Source organism: Athene cunicularia, assembly GCF_003259725.1.
Source record: "Athene cunicularia isolate RWA chromosome 8 unlocalized genomic scaffold, athCun1 chr8_part1, whole genome shotgun sequence".
Taxonomy (NCBI): domain Eukaryota; kingdom Metazoa; phylum Chordata; class Aves; order Strigiformes; family Strigidae; genus Athene; species Athene cunicularia.
In genome coordinates, this window is record NW_020799109.1 from 32,078,363 (window position 1) to 32,094,826 (window position 16,464).

The 16,464-nt window shown below is 40.2% G+C and overlaps 1 protein-coding gene across 4 annotated transcripts in view; it reads left to right on the forward strand.

Annotated features, from left to right (window-relative positions):
• The first annotated feature begins 5,063 nt into the window (after nt 1–5,063).
• Nucleotides 5,064–16,464, forward strand: part of SMG7 (SMG7, nonsense mediated mRNA decay factor) — a 48,985-nt gene continuing 37,584 nt past the window's right edge. For all 4 annotated transcript variants that reach the window (XM_026853808.1, XM_026853811.1, XM_026853810.1 and 1 more), the window contains exons 1-2: nt 5,064–5,157; nt 6,896–7,047. In XM_026853808.1, coding sequence (XP_026709609.1) covers nt 7,019–7,047 — 29 coding nt within the window. In that variant the 5' untranslated portion in view covers nt 5,064–5,157; nt 6,896–7,018. The remainder of the gene's footprint in view (nt 5,158–6,895; nt 7,048–16,464) is intronic.

Genomic DNA, 16,464 nt, shown 5'->3' on the forward strand with positions numbered 1-16,464 from the left:
GTAAAATACTAAAGACTGTCTTGGCCCCCCCCAGCCCTTCCAGAGCACCTCATGGGAAGGGTGTAGATATGCCAAAAGGGCACACATTCCCCTTCAGAAGAGTTCAAGACTTGAGAAGGATTTCTAAGGGGTGAATTTAAGGAGGTTTTTACATTTCCAAGACACTTTCTATCCAGGGTTCTGAAATGCTTCAACTGTCTCCCCTTACTGATTCTCTAGATCCTCCCCTTCCTCCTTGTCTCATATCTCTGTGTGCCTTCTGGTAGTTCAGATCCAGTCTCAAGTTTGTACTTTCAAAAAAGATAAAAAAGGAGTAATCTTTTTCACTAGTAGCAGGTTTATGAGCCTTTTCCTCTTCCAGGCTGCTCCCACCTATCCTGTCTTAGAAACTTATTTGTTCTAAGAATTTATTACATTACATTATGGGAAAAGCTCTTAAATGCCTTATTAATAGCTCTTCTCTACCAATAAAGGATTTGCTTTTTGTATTTTAGTATATGTCTTGATAATGTTGTAATCTCTTGCTTCCCTCTCCCTCCCTGTGACTATGAGTCTTTGGCTGCCTTGCATTGTTATAAGGCAGTGCTGCTGAAGTCGTGCTTGTCCTGCCCCAGTCACTTTCCTGCACCACCGGATTCTTCCTTAGCCTTCTGCATTCTGTGCCAAGCTGGAGGTCCTCCTTGCTTGCAGGCATGTGGGCAGTAATCACCTATTTTGCCTCGCTTTGTTCCTTCAACTCATTGCTCATCCTGGGCCTTTATCACCTTTTCCTGACTGGTTTATTTGTATTGTGCCTAATAAAACCAGACTGAAGCATGTGGGCACTAACTTATTACAAGTAATGACTCCTATCTTTGTCACTAAGAACTTTATCACCTCCTACAAAACCCTAACAGGACACTCCTTCTCCTAGACTTTTCAAGCACTTTGTAGTTCTTCACCTTCTTCCTCTAAAGAACATTTAGCTTTGTTCCTCTGTGTAGAAGGTAAGCTTGGGTTTTCTTCAAAGCTGTGAAATGCTTTTTACATCCAGAGTGTATATTTAAATTATTTGATTTGCATAGGGCAGAAATTGAGCTGCGGATTACTCCAAGCTCATAAAGAGAACTGGGAATAGAGCCTCAAACTCTGAGCCAGTTCTTTTAGTCCTTTGCCTTAAGGAGGATGTCGTCCTTCTTACTCTAGCATTACAAACTCAATCTGTGTGTAATGATGAAGGAATAAATAGACAAAAGTACGGTGATATGAAAGAACAGCTTAACAAAACATTGTGCCAAATGAAGATGTGGAGCAATTAGTTTCTGCTAGTCTTCATCATCTTAAAACTAAGAAGGGACAGAAAAGCATTTGTGAGAAATCTTTCCTGTGTGTTTGAAGTTTAAATAGGTGAATTTCTAAGGTGACTCTGTAATGTTTGAATAACTAGTGAAATAATGACTCTGCAAGAATCGAGACACTGAAAAAAATGAGCAGGGAAGAAAGGACTTTTAGCTGGACTGCCTTAACTCCTCCACTGTCAGTCTCTTGCTTTCTCTATAAATGTATATGAATCAAGTGTTTTAAAATGCTGTCCTTAAAAGATTGTGGCCCTTCAGGCAAAGTGCAAGAACTGAGAAACACCTGAGACTCCTACAGAAGTCCTTCAGAATGGACAAAGAAGGTCAGACTTCATGTACTGAGTCTTTTTAAAGTTGCAGGAGAATCTTTATGATGTAAGAAAGCGTTGGGATTTGCACTTTCTTAGCCTTAATATCCTTTTCAAGGTCATCTTTCAAGAGTACTGGAGTTCTGTCCCATCTAGTTTCTTAGGTACTTCTCTCTGGTCATTGTTTGAGTCACTATTCAAAGATTTGCCTTACGTCTGGTCAGGGGAGTAGACTTTCAGAAGGGTCTTTCAAAGAACTCTTACAAAAAAGAGGCATGGTTCACACCTCTCTGTTCAGGTGAATGTGTTCAGCTCATCAAGCTAAAAATTTGTACCCATACCATTTGTGCTGCTTTCGGGATCTACAGGTACTCCCCATAAATCAAATTAATCTTGTGGGACAGTCATCTTCCAGTAAACCTTTCATGTATCCTGCTAGGTACAGAAGTTACCTTTAAGAAAAATACTACACTAGAAATCCTGTTGGTGGTGATACCACAGAAACTTCTGAGTGCATCCTTTTTATAAGGCAGTACCAAGCTTTAGTCCATGTTTGTTCACTTGAAGGAAATGATCTTCATTGCCCGTTTAGTATGTTAATGTTTAAAACATAGTTAACTTGGATTCAAAAGTTTAGTAGTTTGCCTGAGATGTGACACTCAGTTGCATTTCACAAAGATGTGAACTCTAGTTACTGCTTAAATGTGGCATTACCCTGGTAAATTGTGGCCTTTAGCACTCTGTAAACATAGAATAAGAAGTGCTTGAATTACAGGGCTTGAACACTGCTTAGAAATTCTAGTGCTGACAAACCAGTAGGTAGTTTCCTGTAGTCTTATGATGAGGCTATAACCAACTTCATTAAAGGTTTGACTGCTTTAATAATTTAAATTGTGGCTCTCTTTTCAAAGACGCATCAGTAGCTCCATTAACTTCTGCATCTGCTGTGTCTCTTCATGGTTTCTACTTTGCTGTCTGCCAGTCCATGACACACCTCTTGCAGTGTTTCTTCACTGTTAATGGAGGAGGGTAAAGCAGAGGTGATTTAGTGCTGCAGTATGTGTGTATGAGCATGTTCTGGGACCAATTCCTGATCAGGATGATGTAGAGTTGATGTTTGTCAGTGCTGTAAAGACACGAACCAGAATACTGTTTGAAAGCCTGAATGAATCTCAACAGGACAAGCAGAGTAAGTTATTTAATTATCTTGAGGGTACATGGAGGAAAAAGTTAGTAAAAGTAACTTCAGTATTAATAGAGAATCTTGTAATGTGTGCCTGCAGTGTGCTGCCTGGAGTTCATGGGATCACAAGGTAACTGGGGCTGGAGGTGACCTCAGAAGGTCTCTGTCCAACCTCCTGCTCAAAGCAGGGCCAGCTCTGGGGTCAGGCCAGGTTGCTCAGGCCATGAACCACTCAGGTCTTGAAAACCTCCAGGAACAGGCTTTTGGGGCAGCCTGTGCTACTCTTTGACTGTCCTCGTGGTGGAAAAGATTTTCTTTCTGTCCAGTTTGAACCTCTTGTATTTTAACGTGTTCCTGTTGTGTTTCATCCTCCCACCACACGCTGCTGATGAGAGCCTGGTTCCATCTTCTCAATCCCCTCCCTGCACATGTGCAGCTGCTGTGGGTGCCCTGAAGCCTTCCCTGCCCCAGACTGATCAAACCCTGCTCCCAGTTCCTCCAGCCCTTGGATGCAAGTGCTCCAGCCCCAGGTGCCCTGGGGGCTACTGCTGACCTTGCTCCAGTTGATCCGCATCTTTCTTGATTTGTCTTGATATCTGAACAAGACCAGTCAGTCTTGGAAAGTATTTCCTCCAGCTTTTTTACATTCTGAAATGATTAATGTTACTTTCATACATAGTTTACTCTTGAATTTTAAGCAGGGGAGGAGCAGTGGAGAGATCAAATACTGCATTGGCCTTTCAGGAGGCACCTCTTAGCACAATGTTTTCTTTGGGGGAACACAAAGGGGAAAGCGTTCCTTCTTATTTTCTCTCCTTTTTTTCCCCTCCATTCAAGGTGTTTTTAGCATTTGATAACTAGAATTGCTGCCAGTATTTAGCATGAACAACACTAATACTACTTTACAGGTGAAGGTAATGGTTTCAGAAGGCAAGTAAGATTGATGATGATTACTACTTACTCCTTATCAACTTTCTTTTTCTGGTGACCTATGAAGTAAAAAGAATTATAGCAAAAAGATGTTAAGCAATTCCCCTCTGAGCTTTCTGCTGAAGGAAATTAATCTTCCTGAGAACCCCAAGACACGTACCATACCCCTCAAGTCTCTGGGCAGCTATTACTTGCTCCCTTCTTCCTGTCATGGAGATTTGAATTATTGAGCATCCTCTTGCCACGCAGGGACAACTTGTGCTAAAGTCACAAGTTGGCGGGATGTACTGCCAGAGCTCTGACACCTTTTTCAAGCCTGGATTCCTAAGGAAACAAGGCTTGTGCAAATGTGCTGCTTATCATTTTTTAATCTTTCTCAGCTGGCTTTAACAAATTTTAGCAGTCTTCTACAGGGGGATAGAAATTTCAGAGTTGATTGTTGTCATCTACTTTATGAAAGCTGGTTAGAAGAGCAATCCAAATGAGTGTGCCTGTTGAGAGAGAAGCAGGCAGAGCTCAGCTGCTATAAATCGGCACATGCAGAGCTTCATGTCAGCCGTGGTGTGTGCCGTTCTGTGTGTGGAGTTGGAGTTTGCTTCTCAACAGTTAAGATTGCAGTTGGTGTGATATGTTAAGAGTGGATAGTCACATCCTTAACAGTGAGGATTTGAATGCGTGTGCAGTTTAGTAGGTGGTAGGCACATCTTTCTGCTGGAGGGACTGGCAGGAAGGTGACTATGCACGAACGTGTGGAGGGAAGAGGGCTCTAATAGCACAGAATTTAACAGTTCTTGCTTAGTACTTGGCAGAAGCTTGACCATATAGAAAAAGCATGTGTTTTAAACTTGAACTGCTCCCAGAAGACGTGTCTTGTTCTTCCTTTCACTCTTTCCTGCTCAGCCCTGATTTTATGGTGTAAGTTTATGGACAGGTCTTCAGTGAACTGGACTGGGGAGCTCTGCTAGGTTAAAACTGCTTTTATTTTGTTTTTTACCCATGGACTTTAGCCGGAATTGGTTTCCCAATCCCATTCATGATGTTACCGTGCATGTGCTGACAAAAGGGGTGAGATTGTGTGAAACAGGAATGAGGCACTAATAGTAAGGGCAGGATGGGACCCCTGCTTCTGGTGATAGTGCTCGTTATCATTACAATGCTCCCAGGCCATAACGCCCCATTTCCTAGATCGTAGCTGTAGCTATATGTAGAACATAGTACATATAGAATGTAGCTGGTATCACTGTCACAAATAGTGCCCCTGTTTTCAGTTTGGGCTGGGAATCTTCCTTTTTTTTTTTCTTGCTGCAGAACACAGCTTATTGTTGGTGCTGTTACTGCGTTTACTTTGTGTTGTGCTTTGTTACTTGCAAAACAGTGTTCCAGTGACCTAGAAGTGCAGGTTAGTGTAAGTAAAGTTACAGCTGTATGTATTGATTTCTGATGGCAGAGATGATTCTTGTAACAAGTAGTTCTTGTTCTAACCTGCATATTACTATGTAGTTTGATCTTTATTGAAATGGAGAAGATTATGCTGTGGCAGTGAAACCAAGTGATGCTTGCCTGAAGTTTTGATGGGGCACTTAAGCTGCACAAAAGCATTTTGAGAGGGCTGCCCCATTCCCTGAATATAGGAGTTTGGAGGTTTTTTGTTGAGTTGCTTCATTTCAGTGCATGGTAAGAAGGTATATTTGCTTGGTGAATGCTTAGCTATTTTATTTAACTACTCAATATAAAGTATACTGTGATATTCAAGCTACTTCTAAAATCTCTTCTGTCCTAAAAGTGCATCTTGCATCAAGCAGTTTCCCTAGCCTGCTCCAGTGAGATGTTTTTTGCCTCCAAATAAACTGATCTGGGCACTGCATTATAATATTAACTTTTATGTCGAGGAACTTAAAGCTTTATATAAATCAATCTATATGGAATATGAAGCTACCCTGCTTTTGAATTTGCCATGTTGGCTATTGAACGCATTTTCAGATGTCTTGGTGCGTCCCACTTAAGAAAAGGCTGGCTGCGGTCGCTGCTCAGGAACGCTTGTGTTGATGGGAGAAGACAGTGACTTGATAGATAGATGCCTTGGCATATTCCCTGCTCTGCCAGCGAAAACCAGTATGGAGGAGGAGTAATTGCAGTTCAAGGGCATGGTGGCTGGGGAGGGAGGAGAGGACAGTTTGCTGTAGTGTCTGATTTTGTTGTATGAGGAGTTACTGGGGGTTATGTAGTTTTATAGGTCCATCATAACTGCCATTGGATCTTCACAACAGCAGCAGATTCATTACCAGAAGCAGATTCCTCAGAGTAAGGAATGGTGGAAGAACAGTTAAGGAATGCAGCTATAATGTGTAAGGAGTATATGTGGGAGGACATTAGTTACTGCTTTTCTTACTTTGAACTTGAGGTTTGTCCTCATCTCACTTGACAACTGCACAGCTGATGTCAAGCAGGAGGGGAATAAAACCACAGATTTGTTTCCTTAAAATCATTAGCTGAATTGCATACTTTGGTCCTGTACTTTTTAATGTATTACTAGGGAGGTCATAGGGTTCAGTGGTGTTTGTTAAAACATAAGTTTTCCTGTACTCAGGGAGGGGTATGGCATCTTGGCTCTAATTCTCCATCTTACTGCTGTAAAAAGAATAGAGGACTAAAAATGTTTATTGTGGAGTGACACAAGGAATGGTGGAGCTGACTTATGGGCCATAGTTTCTCACTGGTTCAGGCAGGAGGGAGGGCTGGTGCCTTTTTCTGGATGTGTCTCTTGAGTGCTTGTGTTGCTGCATTCAGTATCTTGTTGACTGTGGCTTTACAGTTATACTATACTGGTTGCATCACCGGCTTCCACTTACACAGCTGTGCTCCAACTCCTGCCTTGAAGCCATGTTTCTAGACTTGTCTGACCACTGCTTTTCTTCCCATTTCAATTTAAGAAGAACTTCAGATTGTAAGATTGGGGACTTCCTAGACAACCAAATGAGGGGGAAATGGCTTAAGCAGTGTTCTGATATTGTGTATTTCAGTTCCTCTGAGACAAATCAGTAGCTACCCATTTAGATCAATGTAATGCTGTGAGTTGGGTTGGAGTAAGAGCTTTTTGAGTAACGTTAGGCCTGTTTTCTCTTCTTTCTGTATTCCAGTAGGACTTTTCTTGGATTATTCACACTGGCTTCTGCACTCAAGGGATTATCATAAGGAACCAGAAGGCTGAGGAGTCTCTTGCGATTGTTACACAGCCGTGGGCGACAGACTGAATTTCACTGATGGGACTCAAATCAGAGATACCCTTGAGGTACTTAGGAGTCCTGCTAGAGTTAATTTCCTCTTCCACCTTAAGGGAAAAAAAATGTCATTTTTCTGGAAGTACTTATGTCTCTAATACATCAGTAGTCTTATTTCTTGTACTTTAATTTTGTTGTCTGTGATGTTGGAAGTATCCTCTACTGCTCAGCCCTCTTGAGCAGTTTTCTGCTTCATCTAATACTGGTATGTGTAAGCTGATTTTTATTTTATTTCCGCCCCTCTGCTCTCTGAAGCATTGTCTGTTTTGAGTCTGGGGGCCCCCACTTGTCATATGGCTGAATTATCTTAGAGAGCTGCTCTCTAACTGCTAGGAAGTGAGAAATTAATTTTGAATGTATTTCCAGCGGAAACTTTGATTCTGCTAAATGAAGCTGGGGAAAATTTCGTGAATTACTTTAAAGAAACCTAGGCAGAGATCAGACTTTTTGTTTGGACACAGTAAAACAGATCTTTTGGACATCAAGAGTCTTTATTCAAGACTTTGGTCTGTCTTGGTGCCTTGGTGTATTGAGGCTTTGATAGTTGTTCCTATTTGGTCAGGCTACAACAAAGGGTGGTTTGTTTGGAGCCAGCCTGTTTGAGGTCCCCCTAAACTCCCCAGAGGTCTGTGCTATGTTATTTATTAGTTTGACTTCCCTACGGGTGTTGTCAGGAATAAAAAGAAATTAATTCTTGATAAATTCATTGGGAAAACCATTTTTCCCCCCTTTGTTTTATGATAATCCTGTAAATTCTGCTACTCTACTTACTGTTTCAATGACACTCTTCTGGTATTTGCTTTGCCATGTCCTGTCTTGGTATCACAGTGATTTGAAGAAAGCACGTGCATATTGCTATGTGTCAAACAGCTGCAACTGTGTGATCATCTTTTTTTAAACCAGGGTTTCCGGTAGCCACCAAGGAGCCTTTGACAGACTCCAGCTTCAGTTCCTTCTGCAGTCAATACTGGTTTTGGCAGTGCCTCTGAGCATTTGTGCTCTTAATTGGAGGTACACTTGAGCCATTAAGAGAGGCCTTTAGGATAATTTTTCCAGACTGGCCTAATAACTAAAAATAGAAATGCCAATCATCCGTTCCTATGAAGAGGGAGAAAAAAAAGGATGGGACAAGACTTTAGTCTGTTGAATAGATGCTAGTTGTCTGTTTTGAAGTAGTGTAAATTGTTAAGGACAATGCCATGCCAAAACTTCTGAGCATAGAGGCTTGATCTAGCCAGCTATTCCCTGGAAAAAGCCAATCTACTAGTGGGTCCGTTTTTTGTGAATGGCATAAGAATAGTGTCCAAAGGATTTAAGCCACATTTTTAATACTGAAGAAAAAACCCAAACCACCAAGAGTGTATAAAAACATGAAAACTGTACCAGCTCTTATTTGCTCCAAGGTCCAGCTGCAGTTAATAGTATAATAGAGGAAATATTATTTCAGTGTGAAGAAAAAGGTGATATATGAATTAATGATAAATTATTAAAAGATGCAAACTAAACTTGCAATAAAAATCTAAAGGCGTTTCAGTTTATGTGTATTGATGGTATTAAGACAAAGTTGAACATATATGTGAAATCTTTAACTAGAAGTGATAAACTGCCTAATATGCATTGTGAAATTAATTGGAATGAGTATAGAAAGCCTTAATTTAGGAGCATGTTGCATAGATTATGCTAGGGCATGAATTTCTGGCCATTTTTCCACACAGTTTGAACATACCCTGACTGTTTCATGTTAGAGATTTATTTTGTTTTGAGGTAAACTATAGGCGTTATGGGGCTTGGTTTTGATATCAGAGACTAAAATAACCTATAAAACTTGAAACTATCTGGAAGGATATTTACAATATCTTTCTAATGAAGATGTCAAATGCTTGCTGATGCTGGTAGTGCAACTACAGACTATTTTGGAAGCTTCCATCATAGATGGCTAGGGAGAAGCGAACACTAAAAAAAGTGATGTATCCATCTTTAACATGTTTTGTAGTCAGAATTTTGGGATACTGTTTCAAAATCAGGTAAAATTCTGTACACTTTGCATTAAAGATGGTTATAAAAATACATTTTTCTATTATGTATAACTGATTCTATATAATTCTAAATAATTCTTTGAGGACTACAAAGCTAGAAACTGCTATGCTGGAGTGTTAAGTGATGTGACCCAAGAGTGTCTTGTCTTTAGGAATAACAGATCAGAAGGACATGAAGATCTTTAGGCCTTTAAGGACTCAGCTGCAGGATATTTTATTTGTATGGTTAAAAATGCTGTTGAACATATGGATTTCAGATTTTGGGGTTAGAGCAGCATGATTCATGTAATTTCCATGTTTTATTGTCAAGTGCTGAAATGCAGTGCCAAAATCATTCTATTAAAATTTGTTTTGGACATGCTGGTATACTGTACAAAACATTTGATGATGAGATCCAAGCTGTTGTGGTTGCAAAGTGAAACAGCAGGGCTGAGTTGGCTTGTGCAACCTGAGTAATACACAAGTGTTGAGTTAATAACCAATAATTGTGTAGTCACATGCTGTACCTTTTCCTGGCATCATCCCTTCTTGCTTAATATGTGGCCCAGATTTAGGAAATGGCTTCTCAGTCTAACCAGGTGAGGACAGTCCCTGTCTCTTCACCAGCTTACAAATATCTGAGTGAGGCTGATGATGTTTGCTGAGGGATTTGGTGGGAGAGGAAGGAGCCAGAGTGGGTGAACCCAAGGTTGTACCATGATTCTTTAAGGCAAGAAGTAGTGCCATATGGAAAGGGTTTAGCAGGGTGGCTGGGATGGACTGCCACCATGGAGATGTCTGCCTCAGGAGGAGTTCAAAAGCAAGCAACATGGATGTTTGTCAGGAATAACATCAGGGTGAAGGAATGGGATAATGCCCTTTTGAGTTCCTTTCCAGCCTTAGGATTTGATCTTCAGGCTGGATATTAGTCCACTGCTATGGACCCTGTTCCTCAGCAATTGCAGAAGGTAAAATGAATGTAATGAAGAAGTCTTGTCTGACTATTGAGAGACTGCAGTTTGGGAAGCTGCATTCAGACTTCTGTTTTCTACAGAGTTTATGTTCAGTAAAGATCTGCTAAACCCAAAAGCTTTTCAATATGTGATTGTTAAAGCAGATACCAGTTTGTATCTGGCTGCACATTGTGTCAATTTTCCTAGATGCAGAACTAGAAAGGACTTTCTATGCAGGTATTGAGATTTAAATGTGAAATAAAATGATTTTTATAAAAATATTTAATCCTCAAAAGTAGGATTAACCTTGACAGTTATAAATTTGTTCAGATGCTTGCTCCTAACCAAGCCATTAGTTTTTAAAATGGGAAAGGTAAGGTTACTGGTTAACTTGCTGTACCTGAGAGCGCTCCTCAGAGCAGTGGCTGCGGTAGCAGCAGCTCCGTTTGGAGGCAGTTTAGACCTGCTGTGAGCAGAGCTGCAGAGGTCAGCTGGACTTGGCCAAGTGAACTGCACCACTTCAGCCAGGTTGGTTTTCTTCCAGACACATTTGTGTTCAACAGGGCTCAAAAGCTTCAAGCTGCACCCTTCCTAGAGAGGGGCAGTTCCTGTAGTAGCGTGTTCGTGCTGCTTTATTCCTGAGCTAATAAAATTTGCTAGATCTGAGTTGTTTGGGTTGGTCGTAGGTTTCTCCTTCAGCTGAACACAGGCCAGAGAGTAACTTTAGATATTCCAGGAGTGCATGTGTTTTGGTGGTAGACTCTTGGGTGTTGCAGCTGACAGCCCATCACAGTGAGCCAGCCACTCCCAAAGTGAGGAGAACCAACAACAGAGCACTACAGGAGAGTCTGTGTTGCTAAACTAAAAGTCAAATTTGAGGTTCAGCGACAAACTCTTCTTCCCATAGGTCCCTGCAGCTCAAACAGGTATTCTTGGTACCTTGTGTCACATTCGTGCTTTTGTTGAAATACATAGAAATACTGCTGGTTGTGTTTTTTGAGGTGAGAATTTAACAATCGTGTATTTTCTTGTTTCTTTTTCATGAGAAATTGCTGTGTTTGATAGAGCTGCATTAAACTTGTGATGGTAGAGGATTCTGCCTCTTTCTGATTTCCATACTTTTTTTGGGAAAATAATTATTGAAATATTCTCTAGTTGAAAAGCATGTTTCAGAACAGTGTTGCCTCTGTGTTTCTGATGGAGAATGGGGAGCAGCTACTGAGACTCCTGCAAACTATTGGCAATGATGCACTGAGTACTCATTTAATTATCATAAATGGCCGATATAATTCTCCCTGACTGGTGTTCAGCCTTAGTGCCATTGCTGTGGTTTGAGTGTGACTTGCATTTAGTTTCAAGATGGAGGATTGAAAATAATTTCTAAGATGCATCTTGCGATTAGGATCATACTTAGATGTAATCTGGGTGTTACTCACCATAGCTTGTCTAAACCATACAGTGTCCTTTCGCACTGAAAAAATATCTTAATTATGAAAAACTATTTTAAAACTTCTAGGTATGGCACATTTGTGCACAGGTGTGTGTTTTGTTGATGTTTACATAATTGTTTTAAAAGTTTATAAAATGAATGGGGTTGGGCAAAACCAGCTTCGTACAATTGTTGAATGACCAGAATGAACAATTTAAATACCAGTAATTTTTCTTTAGATTTTTGTTTTTGAAGGTCTTGACTGTCTGGGTGTAGATCTCGGTATCAGTGCTTGGGGAGCACATGTTCAAAATGCTGAACTTCTCTGTATCTGTTGTATTTAACTTACTATGAGCACAGTATGAGGGGCTACTTGTGTTTTATTTTTGCGACCTCTGATGGTGATGTCCAGCATATTTGCTCTTTTTCCATCTGATGCTCAGCAAGGAAGACAGTATCTTGAATTCCCAGTAACTGAGTCATCTTTAAGGGTAATTCCTTCCTCTGTCCCTGTGTGTCGTTTTCAATTTGAGTGTAAGGATCAGTGCTTGCTACTGGGTGGGGGGTGATTTCAGAGTCAGAGATTGAGAGGAAGGGGATCCATAGAAAACCCCCAAAATCAGCAAGGTCTTTCTGTTTTATATACCCAGCTATTAGCGGAGGCTAGAGGCAGCAGGACATTGCTAGAGCTGAAAGTCAGGACTTGGAGGGCTCCAGGTGTTGCCCTCCTTGTGCGGAGTGGGGTGGACTTTCCATGGGGAAACATATGTCACCTTTATAACCAGCTCCTAGCAGCAGGCACTCTGCTCTCCTGCTCCACAGGCAGGTGAGGGGGCATATTGTATCCATTTTACAAGAGTGTGGCACTAAATTGACTGTAATTACCAGCCTTTGAATTGAGTACTGTAAGCTTGCATGGGAGATCCTCTACAATGTGTAGAGAGGGTCGGCATCTGCTCCCTGACATTAGCTGGTCTGGCTTCTGCTAGACTGACTTAAATAGCATAACTTTCTGAAACTGATGGATGATATCCATCTGAATCTGATCCTGATCCTCTGATTTCTGCCTTTTACATAATTCTGGACACGGTTTTCATAATGCAAGAGCTGTTAAAAAGTTAAATTATGTTCGCTTACTTTAACATCTATTGTCTCCAGTTTCCAGCCCTTAACACAGGCAAAGATTTTACCAGATAGGAACGGTAATATAACAAATGAGTACTGGTGTTACTATGTATTTATCATAACTGAAACTTGATATTGTGGGCACTGTATGTAATCAGGGCAGATTTGAAAGAGCAAAAGATCATAATATTACAAGGGCATTATTTCTTGGAGTATTTTGCTTTGTTATTTTTGTTCAGAAAGTAATTCTGTTGTTTTTCCTCGCTCAGTCTCAATATCTTGTGGGAATTGCCATGGGAAGTAAGGTAGTTCAGATGCAAACCTCACATTCCCCCTTAGCACTGTAGTGCTAAGAACTAATAACCCTTCTGTGTGCTTACCAAAAGTTCCTTACTATGGATAGTGAGCAAGCAGAGCTTTATGATTTTTCTCTCCAAAATCTGTATACTTTTAAGGGAGCAGGCTGTCAGTGGTTAAGTGGATTGCAAGGCAACATTGAAAGTTTTTGTGCCTTCACGCCTTTAAGATTGCTTTAGTTTTTAAAAACTATCTTGATCAATGGATAGTGTAAAGTTTGAGATAACAGAAAGATTATGCATTCTGTGTTGAATGTTTTGCCATTGACTTATCACAAGGTCAACTGCAAAGCTGACGTGTAGTCAGCCAATGCAGTAAATGTGTTACCATATAGATGCTGATAAGGAAACAGAATATTCCATAAGTGTATTCATTTGTTGACTGTTTCCTATTAGAAACTCTCATTTAAATGTATTCCTTAAAATATGAGAAGATATCAATGTCTTGAAGTGCCACACATACTAAGTATCCATTTGTGCATTCCTGAGCATGCTTTTTTTTTATAGTTACTAAATTGTTTTTAAACTTTTGGTAATTTACTCTTAATTTTTCTATACTGAAAACACTGTTAGGGGTGACCTGTGGAGTTACCCTGTCTGCTCTGGGAAGGTAAACAGAGTAAAGGTGACTGGAGTTCTTGTGCTTTTCTTTCATGGGCAACATCCATTTATAGTTTAGTTTTCTCCCTTATGGCTCCAGTATAATTCCAGATAAGTAGTAGGTCAGAATGGAAAGTTAAAGAACAGCATAGTATTTTAAAAATATCTTTACAAACCAGTGACTATGGAAAATGCAGCTGAGCTTTCCTGAGCTAGTCTTAAAACTGTACATTTATTCCAAGCTATTTTTGTTTAAATTGAAAAAATACAGATTGTTGGATATTTAGTTTGCAGATTACTCTCCTTGTTTAAACTTTAAACTCTGTGGAATAGACAGAAGCATACTGCTGATCCTGAATGACTGTCTACACACCGGATCCCAGCTCTGAGGCATTTAACTCACTTTTCCAGCACTCCTCTTCTAACTTGGTGTGAGCTCTAGGCTGTAATGAGAGGGAGAGTGGAGACTTTGGTGGAGGTGGTTGAACTCTAGAAGCCTGAGCAGGATAGGAGACTTGTATTTCCCTCCCTCTAGATTAAATTGGAGGGTAAGCACATAGAGACTTCCCTTAGTGTAGCTTTTATCTGTTCGGCATGTCTTCTTCAAATCTTGAGACAAAGGAACTGACTTCCATGAAACTGGAGGGAAAAAATGAGCTTGAATGAAACTGACTTCAAGAGTACTTTTATCCAGGGAGGAAGACTGTCAATTCTGATCGAACTTGGAGAGTTGTTTTGTTTTTTTAAGTATGAGTGTTATTACTTGCTTCTAATAGAGCCTACACTAAGAGGGAAGGTGGGATTAAAGAAAGTCCTGTTCTGTGTCCCCATTTCTCACCATCCCTCATCTGAGGTGGGAACAAGAAGGTAATAGAGCAGGATTCCTGGTGGAGAGGGTTTGGATTCGTGTAGTGATTGCTTTACTTTAGCATCTGCTTGCAGAGGTGATTTTTTTTCACTTGCACAGTTGCACTGATGCTGAATTAATTGCTTGGGTGGCTTTGATCTACAGCTATAATCTGATAAATCTACTGGTCAAAGAAATTAGCTGTACCCTGACTGCAGCTGCCTGTAACAGGACTAATAAACTTTAATCTAGTTAGCACATAAAATTTACAATAAGGTGGTAGTTGAAGGTGGTTTTCATTTCCATATCTGTGAAGACTGTCCTTTCAGTGTAAAAGGCACATGGAATATTTAACTCAATGACTCACAGCCTGAATATCTCTACATCAGTAAGAGCTGATGTCACCAAAACCTGCCTGCTCCCAAAACAAGTGATTCCAGCACATTATGAAAACTACAGCCATTTAAATTAGCTGGCAGAACTTGCAAGTTTGGAACATTAAGAACTTGTTCAATAAAGCAACTTATAAAAAGTAAATCCTATATACAAATAAATAAGTAAAATCTGTATCGGACTCCCTATACTGCAGCAAAATCCTGACTCCATCCAGTTACCCTTTCAGGAAAAGATGTGTCATGCTGTTAACTGGAGGTGCAGTCTGAAGCCTGTAACATTCAGGCGATGTTATCAAAGATTAAGTTTATCCACAAGTTTCATGCTACTGTTTTTCAGCTATAAAAATCTAGGTTTTTGCATGATCCTAAACTTGCTATAAAAAAAAATGTATTCCTTTGATGGATTGTAGTTGATACAGCTGTCATTTACAAAATAGTTCAGGGAAGTCAGAGGGTATTTCTGTATCTTCTGACATCCAGCCTTTAGCAAAGTGTACCAGCTGTAAAGGATTAGTGTCCAGTGAGTCCCTAAAAAAACTGTCAATAAAGCTTTATATTATAGCAAATGTTAGTAGATACTCTTAGGAGTGGAAGGGAGAATGCTTATTTCCCATAAAACTGTCAACCACTTAGTAATTTTTGCTCAGCTCTGAACTCCAGATGTGAATGCTGTCTTGGGTACAATGTTTAGGGGCTGCTGAGTGACCCAACTCACATCTAAATCTGTAGAATATTAAGTGCTCACCCTGTCAGTGTTTCCTACTGCTTTCCCCTACCTTGAATCAGCACGGCTGTACTTAAATATGAACAAACAAAAAACCCACTGAGGTATTAAGCCATTATAAATTTTTGTTAGAAGTTAACTATTATTTTGAGGAAAATCTAAAACAGTAGTTGCTGGGTGTTGCTTTGGAGTTTCCTCTGAGTGTGAGTCTTGCCACATGTTGGAGTGATAATTTTTAAGTGTATTTGACTTCTTAGTATGCTAGCATAGAAAATTTACCTTCACTACCTAAAATAAAGCATTTTCTATATTTTTTTATAAATATATGTTCTTATTCCCTTTCAGAAGAAGGAAAAGTTTCTGGCAGTGCCCTTGCTGAGCCTTCAGGTCAGATATCACTTGTCTTGTAACACTTGCTAGGCTGCAGGCACTTTCCATTATGGTACAATTTCTGCACATACCTCTGGGACAGAAGTACAGAAACACCAGTTCCTGCTTGCAGTGAAACTACTCTGACCGTTTAATGTGGTTTTTAGTTTGTAGAGTATTCACAGAACAAATAGTTGGATTCCGATTACTTCTGTAAGTCCAGCTTGGACTAGTTACCCATTTCAGTACTGAAAATCCTCAATTCCTATCAGGGAGCTCATGTTACTGAGATTTGATAAGGGAACTGATACTGCTGCTAATGCTTCAGGGCTGTTGGGGAAAGCCGAGTGGAGTTCCCCTTTAGCCATGGTGGAAAGCAGAGCTTTGTGTCCGGTGTTTTGGGGTTTTTTTGAGGTTGGGGTTTTTCCACATCTTTTTGTAGGACTTATCATGCCAGAGCAGATCATGCCTGGCTCATCTTCACTGTGTAAATGTGGAGTGTGGTGTAAATGAAACTTGACTTTGCCCAGTCGGACTTTGAGAAGTCACAGGTTTCAGCTGGGTGGCACGAGACTGCTGCTTTGAAAACTTGGGCTTCATTTTATTTGCTTTTCT